The sequence below is a fragment of the Morone saxatilis genome, unplaced genomic scaffold (genome assembly GCF_004916995.1).
Source record: "Morone saxatilis isolate NCDOM2014 unplaced genomic scaffold, NCSU_SB_2.0 Contig24, whole genome shotgun sequence".
Taxonomy (NCBI): domain Eukaryota; kingdom Metazoa; phylum Chordata; class Actinopteri; family Moronidae; genus Morone; species Morone saxatilis.
This window is the reverse complement of record NW_023339807.1, coordinates 25,390,228-25,407,771: the sequence shown is the minus strand read 5'-3', so window position 1 is coordinate 25,407,771 and position 17,544 is coordinate 25,390,228. Positions and strand designations below refer to the sequence as shown.

At 40.3% G+C, this 17,544-nt stretch overlaps 1 protein-coding gene across 1 annotated transcript in view; it reads right to left on the bottom strand.

The window, feature by feature from the left end:
* The window catches only part of LOC118336532 (SH3 domain-binding protein 5-like), a 29,412-nt gene that overhangs the window by 7,292 nt on the left and 4,576 nt on the right, over positions 1–17,544 (bottom strand). Inside the window, exon 3 of the mRNA XM_035673201.1 lies at positions 13,509–13,637. Within this exon, the coding sequence (XP_035529094.1) occupies positions 13,509–13,637 (129 nt within the window). The remainder of the gene's footprint in view (positions 1–13,508; positions 13,638–17,544) is intronic.

The following is a 17,544-nucleotide window of genomic DNA, read 5'->3' as shown; positions in this document are numbered from 1 at the left end:
CTTCAGTCGAGAAGGGAAAAAATACTTTTTTTTGTTCTCATAAGAAGTTTTCCCAGTAAACACTTTTACCAGACAAGAAAACAGACTTGCAGACTAAACAACTTGTTTATCGTCTAATTCATGTGACCAGTACGCTTCCTAACTGCAACGTCACACCAGTCATACTGTTGGAAAGCTAAATGTTTGTTCATGTTTTTCATGGTTGAGTAGCTTCATAAATGGAACAAAAATGCACAAAATAAAAGCACATTTGAAGCGGAGTGTGTCTGATTTTCAGATGCTCTGCAGAACAAGTGAAGCACAACAACAAACTAACAAGTAAACGCAGCGTGAACACACAGCTTCAGCCTTTTTCTCCCATTGTCCCAGATTTTTATGGCAGCACTAACATGTCAGCTACAGGCAAAAACAACATCAATGCAGTCATCAGTCAAAGGAGAGAGAGGGCCTGTAAAGAGTGAGGGAGAGGATGGAAGAGGGAGAGAGATGGGAGGAAGCGAGTAAAAGATGCAGAAAGAGAGAGAAGAGATTAAAAAGTCTGTCACATATTGTCGATTTACAGTTTTACCAAAACAGCCTTGTTGGCGTGAACAGTTCTGGAGTCTGTTCTCAGCAGTGAACAGCTACACTACATGGCCAAAAGTATGTGGACACGAGATTGAACATAGGGTGCAGGAAGCAGGTTTATTCCGAATAAGAAGATTACTTATTGATGACTGTTGTTGAATCCTAAATGAACCAGAGTTAACTTATTGGAACAGGGGTACTGCTGGTCCACACTTCTCTTCCTGATAGTTCCCATTTGGATCCACCATTGCAGTGGTTTTTAACCATTCAATTCACCTCCGCTCACTATCTTGCCATCACATTTTAGCTCATAACCAATCATGGGTGTATGCGCAGGCTACGTGCATGAGCGTGGCGGTGCAGCAGGCTGATACTGAAACAAAACAAAACATAACAGGAAATGCAAAAGTTATTTTAAAATTCACTTCAGCGACCTCGTAGTATTTTCACTTAGAATGTTGGAGTATTTTGAAAGTATGTGTTTTAAAATTAACTGATTTCATTAAAAGACATTCCTATGCGTACCACTAGAGAAAGCTTAAGTACCAAAATCTTTCAAACTGCAGCATTAAGATAGGCCTTCATAAGAAACTATGGAAAGCAGCAGGACAGGAGAGCAGTTTCTCAAAATCTTCGCGTGTTTCTTTAATCTCTGTGTGGCTTCACAGTTCACAGCTACTACTTCTCTTTGGTCTGAATTTAGTCCAGAAAGGTGTCAGCAGGTCACTTCTGCTTTTAACAGTGTGAATGTTGAGTCACACTTTGAGCAAAATATCTTCAGGTCTCTCATTTGTCTGTTTTTGATCTTTGAGTTTCCGTCTCTTTCGACTGTTCCATTTCTTCCTCTCCCTCTCATTATCATCACTTTGATTTCTGATTTGTTGATATTCGTTTTTCTCCAATCTTTCTCCATCTTGTCTTTTCACTGCCCTCCTCTCTCTCATCCCATCTCTTCAACTTACTACCCTCCGTTTCTATCTTTATCTACCTGTCTCCTTCCATCCATCTCCATCGCTCGCTACCATCTCTCTCTCCATCACATTCTCTCTCCTCTTCATCTATCTCCCTCTTTCCTTCCTTCCTCTCCTCTCTCCCCATCTGTCAGCTTCTATATCCCACCTAATCTTTCTTGATCGCTACATTTCTGCCTGCCTCTTTTACATCTCTGTCCCTCCATTTCTCTACACCTCTCTCCATCTCTGTTCTCAGCAGCATCTCCGTCGCTCTCTTTCTTGCTCTCATTGGCTCTGTGACTTCTTATTTTAATCACTCTGCATGCGGCCCATGAAATTTTCAGAGAGACGACCCTCCAGAGGGAGGCCAATGTGTAAGTAATGCAGAACGTCAGCAACCGAGCTGCGACTCTCACTGTCCCTGGAAGAAAAGGCACTTCAATAATTCAAGAGAGCCTTAAACAGAGAAAACAAGCTTTGTTCACTGAAAGACAAGAATGGAAAAAAAACCAATGAAGGCAGAGAGAAGGAAAAGACAGATGGAATAAACATAAGGTTGTGTCTATTTTTGCAATCCTGATATCCACTCTGCTTATCAAATCTCAACAACCACAGTTCTTGACATAATATTTGAGTGAGATAAGAAACTAAAAAATATGTCGAAGTGTAAACCACGCCTCATTTGGAGAGGATCAACATTACCTGTAACTAACTTATCTTCACTTGTCTGCGATTTGCACATTGCGATTTTGGTAATATTTCGATTAATTGTGCAGCTCTAATTATTACTAATGTAGGAAGAGAAAAACCACATATGCACTCCAGATGGGATAAAAACGACAGACGTGTATTAATAATATTAGCGATGTACCAATCCAACTTTTTCTCTCCCTATACCGCAAATAAGGCTACCCGCCTGCACTGAGCACCAATCCGACATCAGTACTCAATTATTACTTAAAACTGAAAATCTGAACATTTTCTATGAAATCATGTCAACACTGATTGCCGATCCACTTAATTAGGTCTGTATGCTTGTGCTGACCCTGCATACCCCTAATTAAAGTCACCTAATCTCCTTTAAAGAAATTAATCCTGACCAAAACTTGGACTTTGTGCTTCCAATTGGCTCGTCTGCGACATGAAATGTTGGAGGACAGACAAAAATTGTTACATTTTTAAGGCAAGGAAAATTGTTTTACCTGACAAGTATGAACAGAATAGAATAGCTTTATGGCTACTGAATATATATTATGTGTGACAGTCAAACAACCCCTAATGGCCTTTAAAACCTTTTATTGGTCAAATCACAGCAGAGAGAGGAAGACAAAGGACGAGATAGGAGGACAGACAAAGAGGCACACAGAAGTCTCATCATCAGTCAGAGCTGTCGAAGAAAGACGTTCTGGTGAAATGAGCCTTTAGATCATAACAGACTTTCCACTGACCTTCACATCGTCCCCATGGCGATAAAAACAAGACACGCTCAGACTTCAGAGTCTGTATCGAACACATTTTGTCTCTTTGTTTAATGAAATTCGCTGCCATATACACACGTTTCTCCTTCATTCATTCAAGGAGGAATGGCCCATCTACCTGTCTCGTGGTTCACAGGTATGACCCCAGGGTTTCAGAAATACCCTGAATCTGTTTGTCTGCCACAATTAACACAAGAGAAGATGGAGGGGGTTTGGAAGGAGACAATATCTGTATTCAAAGTGACCTGATTTGACCAATTTTCCAGGAAATTCAATTATTTTTTATCTCAGTTCTCAATCCAGTCCGGCAATTAATTGCCTCTAAAGAGGAAGCACAATCTGGGACAATAACATCCATAACGGACGGCGGTTGAAGGCCATGCAAGCGTCCTTTCTGTCCCAGAATGCCAGACCCACATTTGATGTCGCTGTTTATTGCAGGAGAGGTGAACAAACTGCGGCTGGCCTAGATATGTGAGGGAGCTTCAGGGTTGAACGAACCACAGACTTCAACAACAGGGAGGCAGCCTCGGCCTCTGATGTCCGCTTCACGGTCTTTAATAGGGAAACCCAGATAGATCCAGGCTGCGGTTGGGAGTTCAGGGAAAAGTTACAGCAAGAACTCACTTTTTAGACAGGTTTAGTCTGCTCTACATGTGCCAGGATTTACACAGGGAATGTTTAACCAATCAAACATACTCCATTCAATCGGTCAACTTTAGTTACAGCAGACTATCTGTTGGACCTAAGAAGTATAGGATTTTAAAGATGACGTTACTCAATGAAACCAAAGACAGACTTGGTGAGTTGTGAAGCCATCTGGTAGCATCAAAATAAGCCTGCACGATTATTTGAAATATTATCGAAATTGCAACATGACCAAGTTCAATGCAAAATGTAAGAAGCTGTAATTTTTTTTATAAAAAGGTCAAATGTGTGACAAAACAGCATAATAATGAAGTACTGTAGTGTTGCAGAGATCCCCTGCCCCACAAATCTTGTTGTGTAAGAAAACATGTTTGTTGGTACAGACCCCAACAAATGTCACATCATCATGGTTTTAAAAGAAGAAGAACAACTACTTTTAATCCGCAAAGGGGAAATAATTTTTGTTACTCAATGTTTACACACATAGGCCCGAAATACAACCACACACACACGGGGCTTACAGACAAACAATCTGAAGTGATGGTGTCAACACTCGAACATATGTGGGCCGTGCTGGACTTGAACCAGCAATCCTGAGCTACTGCCGACCTTGTAATAGTTGTTATTGGTGACAAATTTAAATTGTGATGAAAAAATTATAATTCCCACTAATCGTTAATCATATCGCAATTACAATATCTGTTAAAATAATCGCAATATGGCTTTTTTACCACATCGTGCAGCCCTTTAAACAGTAGAGGAGGGACATTAGGAGAAAATGGCTGGAGGGGGGATAAAAAATAACATCCTAAAATCCTGCAGAATGTAATTGCTCAACTTGACAATATTTTGTCTTAATTAGGTTTTTTATCATATTAAATTTTTCTAAACCTTTAAGCCACATAATGCCCAAAAGCTTGAGTCTTGCGAGCCAAGAATAAAACACACACACACACACACACACACAATTTTTACACATCATTGAACGTTCTTACTGAGTCACAGTCAAAAGTAAAAAAAGAAACCGGCACCCAACCACAAAACGCTGTCAGAGCTGCTCCAATGACATGCCTGCCAGAGACATTATGCAACAATTGACTGGCCAGCGGCATCACAACACAACAAACACACAAACAAACAGCGTCCCAGGTGGTCCAACCAAACCAGATGGCTTTGACCTTGCAGCTGCTTCCTCTGCCTCTCTCCCATAAATTTCCAAATCTCTCCATCTTTCACTCCATCCATCAGCACCAGTCCCTATGGCTAATGTCTGATGTGACGTGCAATGCCTGCCAAAAGTCCAGCAGGGGGAGGGAGGGAGATAAACAGAGAGAGAGAAAGGAAAGAAAATTGCAGATTCTGTGTTTTGGCAATTTCATATTACATAATAAGTGAAATAACCACTTCGCCACACCCAAATGTCCAAATCTTTCATTTAAGACTTTTGATACTAGTATATTTTGTATATTATTTGTAGATTTTGTGGTCATTTTGCTAATTTTAAACTGAATTATGTATTAATTGATTAGTTTTTAGGGTTTTAGTGTTAAACAAAAGACCCTGTTAGAGACACAGCAACACAATTTATTTTGATTAACATCTGAATCGCGATTAGTTGATTTGTTCAGAGAATCAAATGCAAATGTTAGATGTCAACTTCAAATTGGTGAATTTCAGTAACATCCAGTGTTGACCTTCGAGGGAACTGAGAGCCACAGAGTCCAAAATGGAGGAAGCTTTTGCTGCTCATTAGCTGAAACACACTTTTATTTAACCTCCTGTGTTGGAGTATAAATCGCTGCACTAAAGAAGGCGTTTATTGTTTCACCCCAAACAACCTCACTCCTCCAACTCAACCACAGTGCACTTCCTCACTCTCTTCCTTCACCATCTCTCACCCCATCTTTTCCTTCCTCTGCCCTACTCATAGCTTTCGCTTTCAGCTGCGTCCAATCTTAGTCTCCAAATCCAGCGTATCAGCGTCTGAACAGCCAGGATTCGCTCCTCGCTTCCCCCCTTCACCTCCCTAATCCCCTGACATCTGTTCAAAGCCAGGCCACCCTCACGGTCACAGAGGACATCCACACATCTAAACATCTGAGGATCACGAGCCGGAGGTGGTCAAGTTTAATGTCAACCCAAAAGAGCACGTTTTTAACAATATGATATTAGCCCAGGGTTTAAAAGAAAATCACAATAACAAGCTTTTGGAAAGTGTTTTGAACTGATAAGTGATCTTTCAGGGTATCTCAGGGCATTTCTTTGCAATATGAACATCCAACAGCCTGTCTTCATTATTCACATTTCCTTGGCTTGGGTTATATGTTTATCAAGGTGCAAAGAACGCTATCCAAAATGTAGTTGCGTTGATATTTTAGGCTATTCTAACATGCAGGTCACACGCCCAACAGCATGCACATCGGCACCCGCACAAAAGACATTCATGTGCCTTCAGCAGACTCGTACTGTACTCTGTATTTGCATTTTGTCTTCCACCAGATTTGTCGTGCATCACTGCATCAGCTTTATCACAAGAAAAACATCGTAAAAATCATCCTCCCATCTGCAAATTTACTCCACGCTGGCTTCATCCCTCATCCAAATCCTTTGCATTCCAATCCTCAAACTCCCTCTCTCCTCTCTCTCACCAGACATCAGCTAACCTGTGGTGCTGCAGGCTGAGTGGGCTGCTGGTTTCAATCAGCTTCTGCAGTCGCCATATTGATGAGGAGGCACTGAGTCATCCACTTTAATGCTCTACTACAATACAGACCCAGCAGCCCAATCGTCTGACCCCCATACTAACAGAATAACCAGCGAGGACAAGTGATCCGGCTCCAAAATACACAACTTAGAAAAAAGGGACAACCTACGAATAATAGAATAACACCACTTTCACAAACTCACACTTTCCTCACATTCTATATTAGCAGTGAGAGGCAAAGACAAACACAGATCCTGACTGCCTTATTTCCATCTCCAGCCTTGAGTCTATGGAGGTGAAGTGGAAGTGGAATAAAAAATGAGCCAGATGCATATTTCATTACATTAAAAAAAAAAGAAAAACTCTCTGCTGAAGGTTTAAGTTCAGATTCAGCAGGCCTGCTCCGTCCCACCGGAGTCAGCACTTAAAAACGTGCGTCCTTGGAGTGATGTGCACTCAGGCAATCACTCCACAAACTTTTTTGCCTCGTCACCCTGACCCACTTCCTCGACCATGTTGGAAAGTGCGTCTCTTTTTTTTTCCTTTTTGGCGCACCTGACAAACCTCCACCAGGGACATCAAATCTTAAAGCTGTTGAAGTTACAGAAAGGTCACATGTTGGATTCATGAAACTTCTAGCGTATCCGCCCCAAATTGTCAGGGCTCTGTCACAAAAGAAGTGAGGAGAGCAAAACTTCACACCAAAATCAATTCATTCCAGTGAAGTCAACACAATCACTGGATGCCCTCACAGAAGCGAAGGGAATTGACAGTGCGGAGCCTTGAAGCGACGGAGACCTGGAGAGTCCAGAATGCAGGAGTCACAGAACTGCAGCAGCACTTAATTCAGAAGATGTGTGTGGAGAAAGTCAGAGTTACATTGATATTAACTTCTTTCTGTTGTTCATAGGGAGGCTATTAGGAACTCTCGAACATTAACAGGGTTTCCCAGTCTTTTAAAAGAATTAAAAGCTAGATTATCGGTCCAATATATGGCCAATATTTGATGATAATATTGGCTGACTGATATATCGTTCGGGCTCTAGACATGACAATATCAGAAAAAAGGAGTTGAGTCAAAATTAGACCAAAACCTTTTATGACTCAAAGTCTGTCCAATCGAGAGGCGCTGAGGTGAACTATTCATAAATGAAAAGTACCTTAAGAGCCATTAATTTCATTTTAAAAGCCTTGTTTTGTTTTCAAATGAATAAACTCAAGGCCATATAGGAACTCGATGGGAAACCCTTTTTGTACTCCTGCATGCTGACTGACTCATGAATCATTAGCTGCCAGTGGGCTGCCTGATATGCAAATGTAGATTATCCAGAGTTATAGGTCTGTATTTATCTTCTATCTGGAGTCAAGGTCAAACCGAATCGTTTGTCTCCACCGCTGCCACCACTCCCTGGGCGCTGCCTGCTGCTTTATCTGCAACCGCAAATAATGTGTTTCTTATCACACTGAGTGGGAGAGCGATGGAGGGATCAGAGGGAGAAAGAGACGGATTTTCTGAACGGGCAAACAAAACAGTGAGTCAAGCTTAATACTGTGTGTATACTGCGAGGATGGAATGACAAAACTAAACAGAGAGAAATGCAGAAGAGGAGGAAAGCAAGAAAGTATGAGTAGGAAAAGGAAGGTGAGAAGGAACCAAGGAAATGAATGAAGGACAAAATGGAGATGTAAAATAAAAAGCAGGAAGGAGGGGTTCGGATTGTGAGGAACACAACCAGAGGAAAGGGTAAAGGGAGGAATAAATACTAGTAAAATGCAAGGTGAAAAAAGGAATGAAAGAAAATACAAGGTAAAGAAGGAAAGAGCAGAAAGAAAGAACAATGAAATGAAATGAAATGAAGGAGAGGAAAGGAGGAAAAAAAAAGAAAAAAAGAGGGCGGAGTTGCCGAGATTTCCTTACCTCCCTCCTAAATTCAATAGTCAATAACAAAGCAAGATAAAATTAAAACCTCAATCAAACTTTAAGCTGTGAGCTAACGAACAAAAGCCCAACACTAAACCCGACAGTGTTGTGAACTGGACCCTGCACTGCACAAACACAGTGACAAAGAGACCCCGTGTGTCTTTAATTTGAGATATTTCATTAATTATATAAGTCATTAAAGCAACAAATAACATCAAGAAGATTTCTGTGCATTCTGCCTAATTGTGTCAGAGGCCATTTACAAGATTCTCTGATAACGGCTGTAATAGAAACATTAGAAACCCTCAGCGAGAAAAACATTCACAGCCTCCAACAAGCAACTGTTTTTCCTTGACTTCAGCTCTTTCTATTTCGGTTCCAAAAGCCTCTTTCACCACCTGTTCAGAGAAACTAAATCTAAATGTAGTATATACTATAGTGCCGCGGGGAGTTAAAGGATTGCACCATCTTCTCAAAGATCTCGATGCCTTCGGGGGTGGGGGGTGGGGTGGGTCAGCGGCTCATTTAGAGACAGATTAGATATGACCAAGAAAAACAAGACAAGATGGACAGATACTAAATCCCTGCCAGGAATCTGGAGCCAACTTGTTCATGCTGAGCAAGATGGAGATGCTCAAATTTTAAACATCTATTACAGCTTGTTCAGCACACTTAATGCGATCCTAAACTTCATTGAAATTAAATGTTTACTTTCCCCCTTTCACAGCAAGACAAAAGTGCAGGATCAGCTTCACAGTTTCCTCACTAGAGGACTAGGCAATAGGATAGTTACTGGCCAAAACAGGGGGGTGGATTCCAGTCTTCCAGTCTCTTAAACTACCAACCTTCTTGCTCTCCTTTTGCATCTGGATTAGGACACCAAAAACAACAACAGCACTACTCAGGAAGTAGTGTTCAAATGATTAGTTGATTGTTTAGTCAAACAAATGTTCTGTCTTCCTCCTGAAAAGGGAAGATTTGGAGCTTTCTCCAGTATTATATTACTGTAAATTGTATGTCTTTGGGATTTGAACATCTGTTTGGACAAATCAAGACATTTGAAGATCTGACCTTGGCCTCCTGGTAATGGGATTCTCTTTAACATTGTATAGACTAAATGATAAATCAAAAATAGTCTGATCAATTCATTATAGCTGTAGTCCCATATGTAACAATGAGCCCTATGAATCTTAACCAGAACGTTCCTTCCCAGACTTACAAAGTCTTGCATTTAAATGCTTGGGTGCTAGTGAAGCAGTGAATTACTGCAGAGATCTGATAAAAACTCCACTGCAGTCTGTAACCTTCCGAGAATGGGAAAGACAAAGAGAAAAACTGAGTATGAGGGAAGAACATAGAGACACGGGTGATGAAAAGATTTGAGAGCAGAACAAGGCTGGCTTAGCAAAACTGATGTTTATCCTTCTCTGTTCACATAAAACACAACAAATGCTAAATCTGCCCTTGGGGGCATTTGGAGAGCAAGCACAGATAAATACACCAGATGGAAAATGTTTATGTAGGCCAGTGGATTCAGCTATGGCAAGGTTAGAAAAGCTGGCTTTCAAAGTCACTGGTTTCATACATCAGACCTGCTGAGAAAACCTGGACGGGGCAGGTATATCAGCAAAGTGCCCTTGAACAAGATGCCTTAACATTAGCAATAAAAACATTAACAGACTGTTTCAATACGTGAAAAACAACGTAGTGGTTGATTATTGCTGCTGTGGTTATCCATAAAGAGTATCTGATACTTTCTGCCAAGTAATCAGGGTCAATGAATTATCAGTTGAGCCAGCGGTCCTCAGAACAGATAATGGCTACGCTTAATGGAGTCTTGATCTGCAGTCCAGAGAAAATTGGACAGAAAACAGTCAGGACGAGATGTGCATTGTTGAGCTTCCAGTGCTCTGAGTTTTCAAGCACTTATGCAACAAATCCATCCTTCATCTGGCTGCTCAACATGCTTGTTTCATGACAACAGGGCAACAGTTCAAACCGAAACCATCACTGTGTTGGAACAATACAACGAACTGTGTTGGTGAAGACTGGTATCAGTGAACCTAATACAGACAGTTTGATGGCTTATCTGACACCAAATGGTTCACAACACTACTCCGAAAAATATATCACGCTGGCATCTGTTGATTATCTTTTGTCATGAATCAAAAGGTAGACAGAAGAAACATGCTCTGCAATATTGCATTGCATTGTGGTAGCACTTAAGCCAGAGGTATACACTGTGATATAGTTAGTATACACCCAATTAAGTGGGTGCCAAACCGTGTCCGTCTTTCCTCCCAGACCTTCACTCTTTACTTGGTGAAACAATGGAAATAATATAAATACATGTATAAATAAGAGAGGGTCAGAACTACAATCTGATAACCCTCCAACCATCATGGCTTCGATTTAAACCTGACCCAGAATCCAAATTTACTGGCCATTTACCATTTTATATAACTATCATGTAGCAAGGCAGCAGAGCTGAACACCCTACCCCTTTATTGTCAAACCTTAGCATTTTCACACTGCCAGCAATTAACGAAAACCAGATATGTTCTCATCTCAAGATTATTCCGTACCTTGCACATTTCTCTAATGTGAGGACAAGTCTGTTTTCCTACTCTTAGACAAAAGACGAACAAATCATACCCCAACTGATCAAGAACAACGCCAATCAGGGAGAGTATGACTGAATCCGGCCAAGGACTAGGACTACTTTCCATGTGTTGTTCATTCAAGTTACAGGACAGTCTATTAATCAAACTTAGCAAAGATAGCAAAAGTGGGTCATCTGAGTGAGGAGACAAACTAAAATCTTCTCCTAAACTTTAACTGATTATTTTTGTCAGACTGATGTCAAGCTGAATTAGTTGTTCATGCGGAAACGAATGGTGCAGTATAACTGCCAGCCAAATGGTTTCCCTTACAGAGTGAGAGCGATGGGTAAAAATGTTTTCCCTCCCTGCAGGAAAGCCTGAACCCTGCCTCAACCTTGATCCTATCCATTTACAATCCTCCTCCCACTCACATTTGTCCTCTTCTTCCTCCAGAATTGCAGCCCATCATCTCGCCCCCTTTGTCTTCTTCCATTTTTTTTTTATTTATGGCTCTAACACCTCAACATATTTCTGCACTTTCCATACCAGACATTTCTAGAGGCAGGTAAAAACATCCATAATAAATACAGTATTTCTGCCATCTGAGCACTGTAACCCACTCTTCACAAAGTGTTCAATCTAGGACTTGCAGCATATTTTGTACAGTTGTTCCAAATACATGCTGAAGAAGTGAAAGTAAATGTCAAGATGAGACAGATATTAATCAGGCTGACAGGTGAGCTGACAGGTAAAAGGAACTAGAACAATCACATGCTGTACATCCTCATCTCAGTTCCCCCGAGGACCCTCTCAATCGAGGTGCTTGGCACACCACAACAGCAGGAGACAATTCTTTCTTATTATACTTTTACAAACACTTAAGTTAGCCGTTTCTCTCATTTACTGAGTGATTGAAAGGTTTGACATAAATAAAGGAGGGAAGAATTAATGGATTGTCTGATAGCTATGGAGCCGCAGCCAAAATAATAAATTCTAACAAGGTTGGTGGTTCAAATCCCTATGTTAACCCCAGGTGCTAAACACAAAGCTACAAATGGTTTTGGATAAGATCTGCAAAACTTATATTTTAAGGTTTGTGACAAATACAAAGACACACAGGTAAAGGCCAAAGAACAAGCTAAAACACGGTATTTTAATCTTTAAAAGTCTGAATGTCAATGATTTCTTCAAGGATGTTGTATTTTTGGCCACAAATGTGATTAATCTCTACTTCAGCACGCCTTAATCATAATAAAAGTAGCAGTGGCCTCAGAGAACTTAGTTTAAATGGGTTAATAAAGGACATAGAACTGAAAAGGGGAAGTCCAACTGCAGTGTCACACAGGAACTCATTCATCATTGCGTGTATTTCAGCACACCGTGGAAATTTACCCCTCATATTTATAGCGATTTTTTAATCCCCTCATGAAAACCTGAATACCGGCGACAGCCTCCCTACACAGGACATATCAGGAGGTTGAGAGGCAAGAAAACTACATAATGAAGCCTTTTAGAGTCTCAGTCGATCCCTGCACTTCCTGACTGACTCTTACAGCTGTGTGGTCTCTTATCGAAATGTGCAGGTGGCTGCTTCCCCCTTTATTTACACCGCACACACAAACACACAAACAGAGCGCTGAGGCTAGGCTGAAAAGGGAACTGAGATCATGGTCTGAAATAAGTGTATAGTTCCCCTCCCTAACCAGTTTGAAGCTGTGTCTAATTTCTGCATTTTACTGATCAACTATACTGAAAGCTGTTCAAGTTCATGTATGAAAATTTTTGAACCATGCAAAACACTTGCAGGGAAACAGGAAAACTTGAACACATAATCAGGTCGGGTTGATTTGGTAATTCCACAAAGGAACTCAGTTCTTATTCATCCGTTGATTATCAACCTAACATCACCATCTTCGATTCATACAGAAGTATAGCTCAATGACAATTTACCTCAACAATTCCCTAGCTTGCTGCTTTAAAAAATCTATCCATCTATCCCATCTTCTTCTACCAAACTATCAACCACTTTCTGAGTGAATGACTCAAGTCCTAAAAAAGAAGAACTTGTCTTACTAGAGCCTATACATGACTTTTGACCTGGTTAAATCCCAAAATAATAGATAAATGATGAATGAAACAAAAAAACCAGGCCATGCACAGCTACAGCAAACACTGAATAGGTAATTAGTAGGCCTGTGTATGAGAGGACTTGGTCTCAGCTGTATAAAACACACTAGTTATACAGCTTTTATAAAGAAAAATGATCAAAATGCTGAGTTATTTGAACTGCCAGCATTCAGCGACCTGACTTTCAATTTGCTTATATAGACCCAGAGGTCTTCATGGGTTCAAAATGTTGGACCCAATCCGAATCGGACCCATGGAAAACCTACCTGTACCCAACAACCCAAAACAGACCCTATGAGAACACCAACACCTGAATCATCATGATGATCTATCAATTAACAAGCAGCTGTGTCAAAATAAGCAGTAATAATTACAAAAATAATTGATCTGCTTTAAAGATGAATTTAAAAAATATAATTTAGCAAAAACCCTATTTTGACCCTTTGATTCTACCACCCATCCCTCCATCCCTCCCCCCATCCCTCCCTCCAAGCATTATTAACTGACCTGTCTGGCCAACCTGCGGGCCTCCCAGTAAGGCTTGGACTCCTCCACAGCCTTGCCGATCTTCTTCACCAGTTCGTCCAGTTTCACGGTGGCCTCAACCAGGACCGAGCGGAACTTCTGCCTCGCATCCTGACACAAAGAAAGAGGAGAGAAGCTTCAGTAATTCAAGTCAACACAAACTAGCATTCTACACAAAATAAGGATACCATCATCACTTGTTGAATGTTTAAGGACTACCATACTTTATATCACCACACACACACACTTCATGCAGGGATTTAGTGGCTATTCACTCATTCCCCTAAGCTCTACACCAAACACACCTAATAAAAGCTAACCTGGATTCAGCAACTTCAGACCTCTGCCAAAACCTCATTTAGTAAAAATCGCATTAGTGTATCATTGATAGCTCAGTGCTAGATTAAACCAGATGTTTCTCAAATTCTGTCCAGCTTTTAAAAAGGGTTCTTGTTTTATTTCGACTCACTTGCCACATGTGTTGACAGGGCGATGTAGCTCTCAACCCTTGACCTGCATCTTACTAGCTGCTTGATAGTCAAGGAAATTAAACTTGCTCTATTGTTGCCTCTGCTGTGAGTCACAACTGGTAAGAACTCATCATCCCCAGAGTTCATAGATAAAACCTAAAAAAAGTAGGTCTAAATAATGGATGAGAAACATTAGCTACCAACCATTAAACTGTATCTAATCTGGGCAAAGTTTTTACACCATGTGCCAGATAAAGCTGACACAGTTTTCCTGAGAACTAGAGTGTCCCAATAAACAGTGAAAAACAGATCCAATCTAATCTGTTGACAGGCGCCTGTGAAAAATTAATGTCTGATATAATTTTGTTAACTGGTATGATAAAAACTGTGTGTTCCATCTTAGAGAGATTTGTTTGTTCATTGGTACTAGTTAAGGGGAATTTCTCAGACTGAAATTTAATCATGGTTGTCCAATTAGCATGAAGGGCATAGAACTTTCTAAGAACAAAAAGAGCAAGAGGAAGAAAAACAAGTCAGAAACTCCTACAGGGAAATGCTCTTTCATTTCTGCCCTCCTTTGCCAGGGTCAGTTATACAAGTGACGACATGGGGAAATATGTTTTGGCGGCACTGTGCTCGATCCAAGGTCCTTCTGTTAAAAGACAATGCCCATCTTGTTGTCCCCAGGCCCTTCAGTATAGGATAAAACTGTTTGTAGGGTTTCCTTTTTTAGAAGCTAAACAGTCTTTCTTCATCTCGAAGGCTGAATAAGACTGCAGCTATGATCTTTGTATGTCCGAACACGAAAGGCTGCATTTGATGCAACTAGCATCTAGCTGAAAATAAGCCTATTAAAACTCAAGTGGCACCAAATAACAACACTGAAGAGGAAATGACCACAATAGACAAGGTTTGATTCTCAGGCGCATCCACATGCAGTATGATTAGTACTACCTCAATGGCCATTCAGTTTGCTGTTCAAGGCGGCTACTTCAGTGCTCTGTATTCTCAGACTAGTGGGGAGTTCCACACATCTTAATCTCTTGGGTCATAGGTTTCAGGACATAGTTGTTGGCATGTCAGAACAGAAGCTCAAATTCCTCCTTACCCATAAAATCTCTAACCTTATGGCTTGTAAGATTATCAGACCACTGCCCAGAAAACATCTGCTTGATAACAACATAAAAATTCAACAAGGCCAGTTTTTCCACAAAGATTTCACTCGTCTGATTCCAGACCTCTGAATCAGTGCAGAGATCCCAAATTTCTTCTGTGTTCAATAGGTTCGGAGGTTGGGGGGTGGAGAAACAATTGAGCAGTCAGACGTCTGTAAACAGGATCAATAATGGGGACCCCTTTTTCGTACATAGCTAAATAGCTGACTGCCGGTTTTTCATTGTGTATCTCTAATGTTATTTCTGGATGAACACTTATATAATGTTTGTAATGACTGAACACATTTAACTGCTGTGCTCTGTTTGTGTTTCTTTGTACTAAACTATGCTATGACCAATTCCCCCTAACTAATTAATATCTATGCTACTATTAGAATGTCATGCAATAACTTCAAAACTTCATCCATTCAACTTTCAATGGCTTTTATAAATGATAATGCTTCTGCAAGTTTGTAGTTTGGATACATGTAGTCTTGCATATTTTTTTCCAGAAAAAGTCTGCAAAGTTACACATAAGTTTAAATTCCCTAAACATGTTGTGTAGGAGGGATGATAAATGACCACACATATCGAGTGTGCCATCCTTATAGTTGTAAACTGCATCTGTGCAGTGCTAGAATAGAAAGCCATTCTTCTAAACTAAGGGGGGCAGTCTTACTGAAGCGTCCATTGCTTTAACTTGCACAAGCAATCGTTTGCACCGTCAGGCACCTGGTAATCCATTTAGGACTGGATCAAAGGCAGAATTAAATTGCAGCTGTTCAAAAACATGTTTCACAGTTAATTTGTTGAACTTTGAAGACGGTCTAAAAAAGGAAGCTCATGACACTAAAAGAAAGCCCGACCCTATTTGTCCCACTGGAGACCTCTGCCAGAACCCATTTAATGGTAAATCGTGTTAGCGTTTCATCGAGGAAACAACAGCCTGCAACTTAGAGGCTCTCAAACTAGAAAACACAACCAAAAGACTGCAGGATTTCACCATCAGATACATCAGCACAGCTCATTCAAACATATTTTTGAAGCATTAAGTCTCCCTGTTTATTTATGTTCTAAATGTGTTCATTTCAAGTCATTTCAAACTGGATGTCATTTAACTATTAAATCATATAAAAGTGGATATAGTAGTTCATAGAAATAAACTGTCAATGTTTAGTCCGGTTTGGCCAAGTCTGCACTCGTACACCACACGGAGTGGCAAAAACTGGACGTTCCAACCATTTATCCATTACTTTGAGAGATCTATTTTAAGTTTAACATATACTTTTAGCTGATTATTTCAATTGTTTATCCATCTTTTACTTCAAGCTAACTCTCCTTTAATTGCAATAACACTTAAATTAATTGTTATAGCTGACTCAATATGTGGAAGTATTTTGTTAATCAAATCATTAATTCAGTTTTCTCAAATGTGTCTACATTCACTCCACACACCCCCTGGCAACAGCAGAAGCAGCAACAAGTAGCCCTGGTTGGGAATCCCTGTTCTAGGACATAATAAAAATAGTAGCAGTAACAATGTACAAGTCATAAGACTTTAGCTTCACAGTTCAATATATGAATAAAATGTGTTAGAAAGGCTGTGCTTATCGCAGTACTGCATCAAACAGAACACCGTCATTGTGGTAAGAATACCCAGAAGGCCTGAGGCTGTGAGGAGGCTGTGGCAGTCCGAGGTGTTAGATCTACACAGCTGAAACCAACGTTCCTGTACAGTTTGCTTTTACTGATGTCTGCAGGTTTTTTGATCGTATCCTGGTGACCCACCAAAGTTATCGCTAACATTTCTGACCAAATACCTGCAAAACAAATGAAATATCCTGTTAAAGTCCAAAGGCCAATGGACAATTATGGATTTATTTATAATATTTTTATTATAATATTATTTCAATTATCTTATTTTAGAGTGTTACCAATTATTACCATTTATTGGTGATTAATTTTTGTTAGTTTGTTTGATTAATAGATTAATTAACTAATCATTTTAGGACTAAAACACACAAACTATCTTACAGACAAAAAGAGGAAACTATACAATTTATAGTACAGTTGTTCCAGTGAAACAGTGACTATGGGGGTGTGCAAAGTGCTGACTTTCAGCTTTAAGGGAAGGAAGGAATCGTGACCCTTTCACCCTCAGTCACTGGTCCCCAGTTTGTAGAATGTGGATGTAAACGCCCTCAAATAAGCTGAAAGTCAGCAGTTTAACCTCGTCAAACCCAACACAAGACTGTCCATACACTAACAAACCGCACTGTAAATGAGATATGAAAAATGACAAAGCTTAGAAAGCTACAGAGCCAACAATTACAAGAAAGAAAGCTTCTACAGAGCCACAAACACGTCCCCCCCCCCTCATCTCCTCTGTATCTC